The sequence below is a fragment of the Drosophila eugracilis genome, unplaced genomic scaffold, assembly GCF_018153835.1.
Source record: "Drosophila eugracilis isolate 14026-0451.02 unplaced genomic scaffold, ASM1815383v1 contig_445, whole genome shotgun sequence".
NCBI lineage: Eukaryota > Metazoa > Arthropoda > Insecta > Diptera > Drosophilidae > Drosophila > Drosophila eugracilis.
In genome coordinates this window covers 2694949-2708425 of record NW_024573311.1, presented here as the reverse complement: position 1 = coordinate 2708425, position 13477 = coordinate 2694949, and the positions used below count along the sequence as shown (strand labels likewise).

The window sequence follows — 13477 nt, the reverse complement described above, 5'->3', positions numbered from 1 at the left end:
AGATCCTAGACCAGAGTAGTTTGAAGTTCAAGCAGTGCTCGTACAATTGGTGGGATCACAGTTTGGCCATTGGGGAAGTCTTCTTCCTGGCTTGGGGAATCCGGGTGTGCTATAATGTAAGGAATGCAGAGAGTCTGTACAACGAGGCTCGGCTCATCTCGTATGCCATCTATAATATAGCCCTTGTTAACATAGCCATGGTGGTGTTCCAGTAAGTTTACTCTAAAAAATATTACGTATTACTTTATAACTTTTTACATTCCTTATCATCTGCTGAAATATTGAAAATAGATACATTGCCCTACCTCTAATGTATCTTAAATGGGATATCCCCGACCTGACAAAGCCGCTTCCCTTCCAAAATTGAATTATAACAGTTGTCACATGTTGGGTAATCCAAAATGCTGGAGCACGTGTCGCGTCCATTAGGGTAAATGCAAAGCTGCCCGTCTTACGCGGGCCCGGTTTTAATTAAATTCCTTTGCTTTGTGCGCGTTCGTGTTCGCGCTGTAATCCTTTTTGTTGGTCCTGTAAGGACTCACATCCCGCTCCTCCACCATCAACATTTATACGGGCTTCCATCTGTCTGTCTGCTTTGTTTACATAGACATTCCTGGGCATTCTCTCTCCGGTTTCAAGCTGTCTGCTGGTTTGCTGCTGCGTTTCCCCAACTGAAAACCCTTTGATGAAGTCCTTATAATTAATGCAATTTGTTGGGTAACTTGCTGGGCCACGCACCTAAAACAATCCCAATTGGTTTAGGTTAGTACTGTAGATAACAGCCTTAATTGGCTGACCCACGAAAGGTGACAGAGTACCACTAAAAGATTAACACTTCACGTTCTAACTTAAATTTAAACATTTAAGAATTTCAAGTTTTTAGCAAACTGTTTCTGTATCCTTAATATTTAAGATATCTTTTAATATATTTGTAATTTTCCTTATAGTGTAATGCTCTTTCCAAACGCTGGACCGGATTACAAATATATGCTGGGATTTGTGCGCACCCAGCTTTCGACGACCACCACCATTGCCCTGGTATTCGGGCCAAAGATTTTGCGAGTTTTCAAGGGACAAGGCGACAAGTGGGATCAAAAGGCCAAAGTCAGGAGCATAACAGCTTCGTTCTCTTTAAATGGAGTGGGTTTGGTGCCGGAAGAGTCGCCTGATCTGTATCAGGAGAACGAGGAACTTAAGGTGAGCTATTTGGTTTGCCATAAAAAATAATAAATAATTATTTAAAATAATAATCTTTTACAGGAACAAGTCCAAAAGTTGGCCCACCAAATCGAGTTCATGAAGACTGTCCACATGCAGATGAACAACAGGCATCTGAAGCCAAAGCCAGGTGGATATTTTACCATAACGTCAACCTCGTTCCAAGCGCCCTACAGCAAGAACACGGTTTCCTCGGCGCAGACGCAAACTGGCAAAGACGACACCAGGTAAGTCAGGTTATTACAATTTTCTAATATTTATTTAAATTTTCTTTTGCTTTCCAGTTGCACGCCAACGAAATTAAAATCGCCCAAAGGGCAAAGTCTGACGAGGTCAACGAAGTGTTAAAGATTGCTCAATAGAAGTCGATGGAGGACAGGGCATCAGCACCCTGGTGGATGATGCCATTGAATTTAATTTCCACCAAGCAGGATCGGAGGAGATGATTAACCTAAAAGGAGTGCAGCCAGGATCGGAAGAAGCGGCCTTGATTGCCCAGTTTCGGCTCCTCTTTGCCCCCATTTTGGATGATAGTTTAAATCTGTATTACCAACTCAACGATTTGGATGACACGGAGCACGTGAGGATCCATCAAACGGTGGCCCAGATGAATGAGTTGACCAGCAGCGAAGAGGAGACGATGATTACCCAGGTGAATAGTCCATCGCCACCGGTGGATGTGGAACTACTGCTGCCGTTGTCCTCCAACGATAGTACCACCTCCAGCAGTTCTCTCTATGCCATCCATACACCTTCTCCTGCTCATCCCAGTGGTCTGCTTTTGATGCCCCAGAACTTGGAGTCGCCCGTGCTGTCCTGCAGTGATGCCATCACCATCACCGAGCAGGTTCAACTGCATAATCCTCCGCATCATCTGCAGCTCCTCGAGGATGAGAACAACACATCCTGTTCACTATCATCCAATCTGACGGATAGCAAAACCCTGGATGGTCGTACCCCCATCGTGGTCTAATGGATTCTCCGGTCTGCTTAACTTGTGATTTTGTTTACACAGTCTTAGAGCAACAGCAAACAGTTAGCGGAAAATAAACAGCTTAATGTTTAATATAGTCTTAAATAATGTTTGTGTGTATGTGTCTGTCAAAGTTGTTTAAATATTATAAAGCGTTTATGCGGAAGAAAATGTATGAAATTCCACTAACTTTCAACAAATATTTTAAAAGCATTTCAAATTTTATGTAAGAGAAAAAAATTTGCAAAAAATATCCCACCAAATGTTTTGATTTTTAGAAGACATTAAAATTAAATTAAAAGTTAATAATTACCCAAAAATAAGTTAAAGTGCTATGCTTTGCTTTAACTTTTATTCTTTTTATATTTATATTTTTTAGATTTTTTTAAAAGCTTTCCATCATCTTGAACTTTCTAACCGCATAAACGCAATCTTCATGTGTAATGCTTTATTTTTGGCTTTTTAACCATACGCCCAACCATTATCCCATCATCCATATCCATGATCTCCATCGTTTTTAACACGGAAAAAAGATCAACATTGAGCAAAATTTCTCACTTCGTTCGGATCGAAAAAGGAAGTTGTATAGAAGAACTATAGACAGCCAGATGGTCTGATGGGTCTCATAGAGCCCATTGGAGCCCCTAGGGACTTGGCCAAGATTAACAAATCTCATTTATCTCTCTCATGCACCTAGCGAAATAAATTGTATTTTCCTTGTTCTCTCTGCACTCATTCATAGAACAAATATTATTTGCTTTGTAGTTAAATTTACATGATTTCCATCGTCATTAAAGTCTTTATAAATTAACATTTAAGCTTAGCAAAGAGTCGATTTTAGTGTACAAGATGATAACATTTACCAATATAATATAAATGGATGAATTGAAAATTTTAGCGTACGATTTTAAGCTGAGAAAGTGTTAACATACGCGCAATTCTTCTTCATGCAGTTGGGCAATACGTATAATGGAAAGTATTCAAATATATTAAACGTAAAAACAAACAACAATTATAACTGAATACGAAATATGAAACATTTACTAAGTAAGTTAAAGTTAAATTAAAATATTGTAAAAACAACAAAAGATCAAAGACATCAAAAATAAATGTTATACAAATTAAGAAATCGTTTCGTTATTTTCAACCTCCCTTTTCCTTAAACTACAAAAGATTTTATTCTGACTCTCAATTAAAAATACCTTTATTCAAAAAAATACGAATTTTCAAAATTTTCTATTATGAGGCAGCAACTGCTGGACGAGGAGTTCGAAAGTCTGCGCCGCATTGCGTTGGCCATTTGTGAGAACCTCGGAAGGCCAAAAGATCGCGAGATATGTAAGAGCACCCTCGAAGAGCTGGCCAAGTTTAATCAGTCCTCCACCTCGATGAGGATTAAGGAGAATGTGCACACATTCCTGATGTTCTACCTAAAAGTGCTTAGATGGACCCAAAGGAATCAGCCTCTGGACTTGTATCGACAATGGGTGACATTTGAGGTACAACTTAAATGGAAAGTATTTTAAATTTTACTACATTTTAGTATGGACCAAACTTTGATAACGATTCTCGGTCTGTCTCAACGGGTGGTTCTTCTGGGCCCGAAATGCGCATTTGGTTGGAGGAGGGAAAGTCCTTTTATGCCATGAAAACCTTTGAAGATGGCTCCACTGTCGTTTTCACAGCTGTGGCTAAAGATTCGAGAGCTGGTTGGTCAGAAAATGGTCTGAAAACGCTTATGGAAGCACAAATCGGTTGCGCTTTAAATCAAGAAAGTAAATAAATAATTTTATATACTTAATATATATTTTATTTCGATTGTGGGTGTTTTCGAGATTCGAAGTGTACAATTGTCTTGTTTAAGGATTTATTTATGTTTTTGTAAGATATGTCGCAATGTTACACTGTTAAGCCCAACGTTTATAAGCGTGTAAATCTTATTTTATACATGGAAAAGTGGACGGAATGTGTTTTCAATACTAAAAGTCATTCGTGACTTAGATATTGCTAAAAAGAGCGCGGTGAAAAGGCACTTTTTGTCTTTTTTTGGTGGAGAGAATAAACCTGGTTTTCCTATTAACTTCTAAAAATCCTGGATGCGGCGCCAATCAGCAGGAAGCCCAACAGTAGCTGCAGGGATCCGTGCATTTGCATCAAACTGGAGCCATTGCAGCTATCGCTGGAGCAGTAGCACTCTTCCCAGTACACGCCGTTTTCGTAGACGCCCCAATTACAGGCGCCAGTCACTCCGGTATCAGAAACGGAGGCACATCGTCGGATGACCTGGCGCCAACGACCGTCCCCTAAGAAAACAGGAAGGACATTGTCATTAACATCCAAAGGAAGCGCAGAATCCAACAAACTCACAAATAAATCCACGGGGACCCTGTTGAACCACCTTTATGCAGAAGGATCCTGGCATGTGACTCTCATCGCTGTTGCACTCGATGGAGATGTGCTCCGTCCGGTTGAATCTCTTATAGGCGCCACAGCTGTCATGTCCTTTCCGATCTTGATCCGAGGAACACTGGTAGCATCGAATGGCCAAGCTGCCTACAATGGAAGTCGGATTAATTCAAATTACTTAAAAACTTTGCCAAAGCAAAGCCACACCCAAAGCCGAGATGAAAGTTGGCATATTGGGATTATTACAAGAGCGGCGTTCATTACTCACCGCAAATGGTCAGCGTAAGCAGCAAGAAGGTGGAGCGGATCAAGACATTCATTTTTAACTTAAAACTGCTTTGTGCGCTTCGGTTAACTTAAATAAAATGCGATTAAACCAAAAAATAAAAACAAATTGGAGTAAACGCGAGCCTCGGTGTGACCGTGTGCGAGGTAGCTATAAAATATACAAGGCGGCAAATATTAAATTTAAGTGATATGTGACAACCCTTTTTCAATGCTTTTAAATTTCATTTGCAAGGCTTTTTTGTATTCTTAGAATACAAGAATAGAGGTCTGACAAATTAAGGATAAAGAAGTCAAGAAAATATATGTGCTTCAAACACTTATGTTCCCTTTAATATTGTTAAAATATTATAAATACTTAGCGAATCAGTAATTTTTTCTATTAAGAATACAAAACCACACAAAAATACTTTCAGATAAAATCTAAAGACTACAAAATTAAATTAAAAATAATTAAAAAAAAAAGCGCACAAATTCAAAATTTCAATCGGCCCTTTTATGATCTTACAATGGTGCCACGTTGTTTTTGAAAGAAGTTCTTTACCACGGTTCTTGTCTTTGCTAATCGGTATTTTTTCCCGGTAATTTAAGAACGCTGCAGCTACGGTCGCACTGCTATTTACACGCCCAAAAATTCAATCAATTGAACGCAACGAAAATAAAATACATATAATAAGATGAAAACGTTGGAAAAATGTGTACTTTTCGTTGTTGTGCTCTGCTGTCTGCTGCAAGTTGGTAAGTGATCTAACAGAAAATGCAGTCTAAAATGCATCTGCGCCTGCGCAACCGAAAAACATGAAAACCTCAAATCTGCGTGACTTTTGCAGGCCAGTCGATCAAATGTTGGGATTGCCGCAGCGATAACGATCCGAAGTGCGGTGATCCTTTCGACAATAGCACTTTGGCTATTACGGATTGCCAACAGGCACCAGAACTGGAGCATCTGAAGGGCGTGCGACCAACGATGTGCCGAAAAATCCGACAAAAAGGTGCACGGGGAGTGGCGCTACTTCCGAAGCTGTGCCTACATGGGCGAACCCGGAATCGAGGGCGACGAACGCTTCTGTTTGATGCGTACCGGCAGCTATAACATCTTCATGGAGTTCTGCACATGCAACAGCAAGGATGGCTGCAATTCGGCGGGAATCCATCGACTCAGCTGGACAGGCGTTCTTTCCGGAACTCTGATTTCCGTCCTTGTGGCACATATCCTGCGACAATAGTTGGATCAACCACTCCTAGCTTTAGCCAATGCCACGCCTCCTTTGCCACAAGACTGTCCTGAGCCAAAAGAGGCAATTGTTAGATGCTAAAATCAAATGTATAGGCCAATGCCCTCCTTTTTAAATGCAAAGATTCTTCGCTCTTTTAAGAGTGACATTTCTTATTTCTTCCAACTCAAGATACTTTTCAATATTCCTTACAATGTATTTAAATTGTATAAATAGTCAGAAAAGCAGTTAGGATTAACTTGTTTTGTAAATGTATGTCCCAGTAATTGTAATATTTGATTTAGGACAAAAGTTTCATAATTTCGTATGTAAATCTTTAAACGAACTACATGCAATCCCTTTTTTGATTTAAGGACAGTCTTGTATAAGAGGAGCGATGTCTAATCAAGTGCCTTTCTGTAAACGACTCGAAATTGTAACTTAAGCCTGGAAAACTATTACCGTCCAAAAAGTATCTTACGCACATGTCATTCCGTCTCTTAAGCTTAATCTTGTAATCTCTTTCTACTTGTATTTTGTAATGTTTTTACAAAGAAAACGCCTAGTTTTAGTCGCCAGCAAGTTTTTATTGTAATAAAAAGACAATTAGGATATTTGTAATTGAAATAAACGTTTTATACACCAAGCGGTTCGTGTGCTTCTAGTTTAAGTGTGAGTATCTTCATTGGAAAAAGTCTAGCGAAACGTATTTATACATAGGTTTGGTAACGTATCCCTTGGATAAGTTATGGCTTCATAAATTTTAGTCAATTCTGGACCTTATTCTTCTTCAATTAATATGTTACGTGGTCCCTCTAGAGTGTATTCGACCAAAATTAAAACGTGATTCTCCTGTTTACAATTTTCTTAGCAGTTGAGTCCTGACACTGATTTGAAGAGTCATCCGGCATCTCAACTTGTGGATTTTCAACTACCACAACCTTTTCGAAATTTTCTAGTCTGGCGACGTCTTTGCTAAAGATTTCTTGGGCGTCATTGGTAGCCATGTTCACCTCTTCTGGAACCAGCTTTCTCGACTGTGAAAAAATTAACCTTATTTTGATTGTCCCATTGAGCGACACCTCCGGATTTCAAGAAATAGTCGATAAAGAATATGTTTTCTGAGCTTGGCATATTATTCTCTTTCTCCAGTTCAGATACATTCCAATCAGACACAGAGCTGTAGTCCTGCTTTTCTTGTTGAGCAAATTTGCAAACCTTCTTTGGAAGCTTTCGTACTACATCTTCCTGAGATATCTTCGTGCGTTTGAGGCCAGAACGCATTGAAGCCATATTCTTAGTATTGGCTTTTTGTGACACTTTGAGAGCCATTAAAAATTCGTGCAAAACATTTTCCTCATTTTCGCATTTAGCATTCAACTTATTGTCCTCTTCCTCGGACTCCATTTTCGACACTTTTGACGAACCTGTTGATCCACTATTGGAGTTTCCTCCTATTCCACCGGTAGACCCACAGCGTCCAGGTCTAATAAATTGGTTGTTTTCCATCTAGAAATTATACGTTAGCTAAAATTACAATAAAAACAAGAGACTTGCCGTAAAAACTAAATATTTTTCAACCGAACAAATCTAGCTGTTTGGAATAGTTTTGAGGTAAACGGAAACATATCGATAGGATCGATGAAAGCTTCCATTTGACTTTTTTTTCAACACTATAGTTGCTCAGACCTGGAACCGATTGGAATGAAATTCTCCAGGAGTTGGAATGAATGTTTTATTTGTGTTCAAATTCAAATAAAATCAATAAAAGTTGATTTTAAATATTATAATTTTATTCATAATTCTCGGAATGCTTGTAAGCTAACAGAAAATTAATTGGTATAAATTTAAAATTAAAGGGTTTTTTCAATAAGATTGTCTTCTTTATGTTGATATGTCCAACTAGACAAACAATAATATATAATAATATAGATGGCAAATATGGTGAGATCTGCATTATCGATAAAAGATAAGCTGTGACCATAAGTGACCATTCCCTATCTCATCACTAATTCCTTCTTCCTTTCCTTTTCCATCGTCGTGTGAGCGTTTTTTCGGACTTTTAATTTGTTAATTGTGTTTTTAAAAAACTGAAAATTTGTTTTGGTTTCTATCGGCATAGTTGCAAATAGTGTTCATAACGTTTTAAAGTTTGTCCATTGTCGTATTTCGTTTACAACTTAAATTGTATTTTTAAATTCCTCTGAAAAATCTGCAAGTCCCGTTGTCGCCATCTTTGTTTTTGTAGACTCCGTCCGCCGTATTCCTATTGTTATTGTTTTTTTTTTTTTAATTTCTTCAATGGATGTGGAATTCGACAATAACCACGAATTCACGGATATTAATGATTATCTGAACAATATTACGCTAAGCGTAAGACATATGAGCCTGGAGCTCATGGACTATTACAGGTATTTGTTGTTGGGAATTTGAAGTTTTTATAAACATTTTGGCTTATAAACAATGGATATTAAGAAGCTTAAAAAAAAAAAACTCACTTCTTTTGTTCAAATTCAACCAATCAATGCAAAAAATATAACAAAATCAATTATTTTTCACTTTTACTTTGGTTTATTCAAAATTTTAATTAACAATTTACATTTCTTTTTGTACAGGTACAAAAAGGTTTACATATGTAAACAATAACTTTAAGACCATAAACTTCTCATTTGACAACTATGAAGTCATTTCTATATCCGTTTCAAAAACGTATGAAAAAGTACGTGAATAATTCTGTTTTTTTTTTTTTTGTTTATCATTCCAAAATGTCTTAATATGCTTTGGAATTCGAAATTATCGTGGGCGCGTTGTGGTCTGTATTGGGCGATGTGATGACTTTAGACTAATATATTCATTTATTTTTTTTACTTGAAAAATAATGAATGTCGAATATAATATTTTCCTTTCTTTTATATATTTTATGACAGTTATTTTTTAAGCAATAAGTTTTCACTCAAAACTGGTTCCTTTTGACACAGATTTTTGAAAATTGTTTATTTCTTAAATTTTCCGGCAGCAATGTCACCTAAAAAACGAAAAGACTTACCACTGTGCATCATGCACAAGGCGATAAGTAGAACACAGATTTGTTTCAGCATATTTGCTAATATTTTAGAACTTTTTTTTTAAAAAAAATAAGTAAATTTTCCAACGGTTTTCGGTTGGTTCGGTTTGGCAGACGCTGAACAACTGAAATTAGTTTTGGGTTTGTTTTCTGCGCTCTTCCCCATTTGCAACTTGTTTTAGATTTGAGATCGACGAGAAAAAGCTTTGCTCAGTCACTCAAAGAGTGACATTAGTTGAGTGAAACTCGAAACGAGTTTTTTTTTTTGTTATACCAAATTGGCGAACCACGCAATGGGGTCACTGAAAATAAAACTATTTTGTTTTGATCAGCAGCTTCGTAGGCGGTCGATCATAGTTCTCAGTACTGCCGTTATGGGTCCATTGATTGCTGGCGGTGTAAATTGACTGCGGCTGAACTATGGGATTTTTTCTTTAATTGCATTTAAAGCGGATAATGGAATTAAATTGCTCAGTGACACAGTTCTCTGATTTGGGTTATCGAACTTTAATTGGCTGGGCGAGAGAGGCGATCTAAGTTAATTAAAAGAAATAACAAAAAAGTTTAGAATTACTAAGGACTTAAGACTTAATAAGAGTAATATATAAGCAATAACTCATTTAAAATAAATTAACTTTTTTATTTATTTCTCTGGACTTTTTCAAACTTTAATGTGTGTGATAATCTACTTGAGAGTTCGTAGACCTCAGCTCATTTAATCCTTTTCCTATTGTTGTCTCGTCCTTTGCAGCTCCGCTGGAAGTCGGTTCTTCCCTTTTTTGTAAGCATTGATTGCTTATTTTGTTGCATGTTATTTGAGCAATCGACTCATTGAATCTTCCCCTTTTGTCTGTTACCATGGCAATTTTGGTCTAAGAAGAAAATGCTGCGATAAGAGCAGCCGTCTGGGGGGAGCAACAAATCCTTTTTGATCAAAAAAAAGGAGGTGTATGAGTATTGTCATTTTTAAAAATCTTTTTGACTGCACTTTACCTTAAAAAGTTAACATTCCCTTAAAAATTTTCAATACTTAAGCAGCTTCTTCATGCTGAGTTAACTTTTCACATTTGAAAGCTTTTTGAGTTGATTTTTTTTGAGTATGAAATTTGTCGGTGTAAGAAAACTTGTTTAAATTGCGACGCAAAAACAAAAATCTAACTCAGAGAGTTTGTCAATTAGCATGGAATATTGAGATTGGCTCTATTAATTAAGAAAAAAATACTGAGAAATCCAAAATATCTTCCAAAATTGTATGTTTTCAAATTCTACTTAAAAGTAAAATATTTTGTCATCTCTTTTAGCCATCTAACTTTCCCGCAAATACATTTTCCTTCTCCATTTAATGGCGCATAATTAAGGAATATGCCATTGGACGGATGTGACAACAATGTGACCGATACGCTGCATTTCCAATAATGCAATACAAAATGAAAAACTTCCATGAAAGGATTTGGTTATTAGAGAGGCGACACAGGACATTTTCAATTTCCGGCCTCTCAGCGGGTTTTCGCAGTCCATTGTTCAAATATTTTGCATTCAATTGCATTGTCAAGCCGCCAATTTGCCACATAATTACGATTGGGCACACAAAGGGGGTTTCGGGTGGTCATAGAGTCGAATGTTGTGGTTCATGATTTATACAATATCTTAAGCGGATTTGCTTTTACCATTTTTGCCGCATCTCCATCTCACTTTTCTCAGCTTTCTTCTGTGGTCAGCAGCAGGAGCAGTAGCAGAAAATTCTGATTGAATTTCCTTTATCTTTTTTTTTTCTTCGCCACCGCATAGAATTTTTTCTATTATATTTTAGATGAGGAGAGAGTATAAGAGCTGCAGTAGTTGCATTGCATCCTTCGTCGACTTATTTCTCTGGAGATGTTTGCGTTGGTTTAGAATTCAATTATATATTGGGGAAAAGCATGGCTAAAAGTGAATGGAAGGTTTTTGCAGATACCCTTATTTTTAAGGGGAAGTTATCCCAAAATAAGTTATTTACCAGGTCTTTCTATAAGTATTTTATATAACTTGCCTCTATGTTGTTCTTTAAAAAAATTAAAAACATTTTCAATATTGTTTCTTAAAATTTAAAAATAGAAAACAGATCTAGAAGGTTTACTTTCTATAAGAAAAATGAATCTATCTTTAACTCATTGAGGAGAATCTAAAATTCGACTATTATTTAGCAACATTTTCAGCTTGTCTGCAGCATTATTGGTTGTTATCAACATTATCATCAGTCTGAGGTTGATGTGGTCACCTCTTTCTCCTTCCACATTTCTTCTCCTCCCTTGGGACCAGTTGCTCCAGGTTGTATCTAGAATCCAGTTTTGCAGTGCTCAGTGTCCAATGTCCAGTTGCCTGTTGCTGAGCATTTTTCGCAATATGATATTTATAGCTATTTCATACTTATTATATTCAATCTGCTTTTCGTTGCACTTCGGACAGCAACAAATTGGAGGAAAATCCCTTCAACGAAATTTGACTTGGCTGTGCACAATTTTAATAAGCTCAGGGCAGGGGAAACGTAAGCCATCTTCCTTTGGCTCTGACCAGTTCAGTCTGGTCTGGCCAATTGTCATTTCATTTGGAAAACTTGCTCTACCATAAACGAGCTGAAAATTTTCAATTTCGTCTCAGGATTTTCCTGCATTTAATGGCGGAGAAGAAGAAGGCTAGGAGGAAGCAAAGTCCATTACCAAAAAACATAAACAAATTGTTTGGCACTTTGCAGGAGAAACTAAAACACGCCCATCTAATCTGTTCAATAACTTGGAAAATCATTGCCAATAAATCAAAATGACTTTGCAGGATGTGCGTGTGTGTGTGTGTGGGTGTGTAGTATCCTTCGAGCTCCTTCGAGGCAGGCGAACGATAAGAAATCAATGTCTGGCCATTGTTGGCTGAACTTGAAGGCCCTTTAAGCCCGGGCACTTGAAGGGAAATTTAAAATTCAACACTTCGGGGGCGGCATAAATTGCACATTTTATTTTACGCAACATCAGCAGGAAAATCCAGAGAATGAAAAGCCAAAAGAAATTCATTCTCCATGAAACCCCCACTCTGCTATGCCTCAGGGCGATTTAAGGTTAACGTTCGCTCCTTCGCTTATTTTTCTAGATTTTTAACGCTGCAGTTAACACATCATTTTTCGGGGCATTGTTTCGGTCGCCTTCCATTATCTTTCACTTGCGATCTAATGAAGTGTGCAAAGTGTTGTCTGCCCAACCCCAGGCCCCCTTCCCCGCCTCAATGTGTCTATTTGTATGCACTGCGAGGGAGTCCCCATTAGCAGATGCGTAGATACTATCATGGGTTAAAGGGTGAAAAGCAAAATATTTTTAAAATTTATATCTATAATCGTTTAAGATATTAGATCCTTGTTAACCTTATTAAAGATAATTATTATGGGCTTAAGTAGGAGACTTTATATTTTTGTTTCAATATTTCAACAAATTCGAACTCGAAACGAAATTATGAATCGAAGCTTAAAATTATTACTGGTACTTAGGTTTTTGTTGATATTTTGATAGTTATTGGTTCTTTTTTAATGGCTGATGCTTATAGTTTGTTACCCCTTTTTATGCCTGCCTCTGTCTAATGGAAAATGAGCCTCTGACCACTCTGCATTTATGCACCGCTCCACCCAAAAGAACCCATTCCCATTCCAGATAGCCAAAACTTGGAGCTGCTGCTCCTGCTGCTGCTGCTGTCCACGTTTAATGTCACTGGCAAAGTCGCAAATTGCTGTGCATGAGCTTTTTATGTTCATGCAAATGTCACCAACTGCACCACTTTCTGATGGAGCTTCGCCAGTGCTATGACGCCTCTTTTGGCGCCACTCCTTTGCCCCTAACCCTTGGACTGCTGCTCAGCCATGAAGACTCAAACTTTTGGTAGCACTGAAAGAAATAATTTAGGAAAACAAACAAAATATTTCTTCAATGTTAATACCAGAAATAGCTAAATAGAATTTTGAATCAAAATTTTAAATTGGGAAATCAACTTTTAGATTAGCTCATCTCCTTCAGCCTAACAATTTCCTTCAGTGCAGCTGGACTAACGTTCCATAATGTGCCCGTTTGCCGGGTATCCCAGTCCGATGCTGCTCTCCGGTCTTTTGTTTGGACTGCAACGAAAAATGCACTCAAAAGTTTACACAGAAAGGCCATAAGTGGCCCCTGAAAAGCCCAGCTATAGTAGAATCTAGGATGGAGAATGGCGAATGGGAGTCTCCTGGCCCTGTCCGTTTGGTTGGCCTTCTCGGCTGTTGTCCTTTTTAGCCAGTAATTTTGCGCTTAGTCCCAAAGAGAGTGAACG

General features: G+C 37.7%; 4 protein-coding genes across 4 annotated transcripts in view; 3 read left to right on the top strand and 1 right to left on the bottom strand.

Annotated features, from left to right (window-relative positions):
- Positions 1–2465, top strand: part of LOC108104115 (probable G-protein coupled receptor CG31760) — a 28028-nt gene extending 25563 nt beyond the window's left edge. Inside the window, 5 exon segments of the mRNA XM_017210015.2 lie at positions 3–211; positions 948–1197; positions 1261–1445; positions 1503–1527; positions 1529–2465. Of these exon segments, the coding sequence (XP_017065504.2) occupies positions 3–211; positions 948–1197; positions 1261–1445; positions 1503–1527; positions 1529–2191 (1332 nt within the window). The 3' untranslated portion in view covers positions 2192–2465.
- A 949-nt stretch (positions 2466–3414) lies between these two features.
- Positions 3415–3992, top strand: LOC108104120. The gene is made up of 2 exons (XM_017210021.2): positions 3415–3678; positions 3735–3992. The coding sequence occupies exons 1-2, from the start codon at positions 3433–3435 to the stop codon at positions 3972–3974; spliced, it is 486 nt and encodes a 161-aa protein (XP_017065510.1). The 5' UTR covers positions 3415–3432; the 3' UTR covers positions 3975–3992.
- Positions 3993–4041: 49 nt separating this feature from the next.
- LOC108104121 lies at positions 4042–5024 on the bottom strand. The gene is made up of 3 exons (XM_017210022.2): positions 4866–5024; positions 4559–4744; positions 4042–4494 (listed from the first exon to the last, which is right to left on the bottom strand). Exons 1-3 carry the CDS (start codon positions 4915–4917, stop codon positions 4268–4270), a joined length of 465 nt encoding a protein of 154 aa, XP_017065511.1. The 5' UTR covers positions 4918–5024; the 3' UTR covers positions 4042–4267.
- A 444-nt stretch (positions 5025–5468) lies between these two features.
- Positions 5469–6742, top strand: LOC108104148. The gene is given in 3 exon segments (XM_017210048.2): positions 5469–5620; positions 5713–5870; positions 5872–6742. Coding segments are annotated over 3 exon segments (456 nt in total). The 5' UTR covers positions 5469–5559; the 3' UTR covers positions 6109–6742.
- Positions 6743–13477: the final 6735 nt, after the last annotated feature.

Bases quoted from the DNA above. Each gene is read 5' to 3' on its own strand.
- LOC108104120 (XM_017210021.2), top strand. From the start codon at position 3,433: ATGAGGCAGCAACTGCTGGACGAGGAGTTCGAAAGTCTGCGCCGCATT. The intron at 3,679-3,734 runs GTGACATTTGAG...ACTACATTTTAG, and splicing joins TGGACTTGTATCGACAATGG to TATGGACCAAACTTTGATAA.
- LOC108104121 (XM_017210022.2), bottom strand. From the start codon at position 4,917: ATGAATGTCTTGATCCGCTCCACCTTCTTGCTGCTTACGCTGACCATT. The intron at 4,745-4,865 runs GTGAGTAATGAA...CTTCCATTGTAG, and splicing joins GCTTACGCTGACCATTTGCG to GCAGCTTGGCCATTCGATGC. The intron at 4,495-4,558 runs GTGAGTTTGTTG...CTGTTTTCTTAG, and splicing joins GGGTCCCCGTGGATTTATTT to GGGACGGTCGTTGGCGCCAG.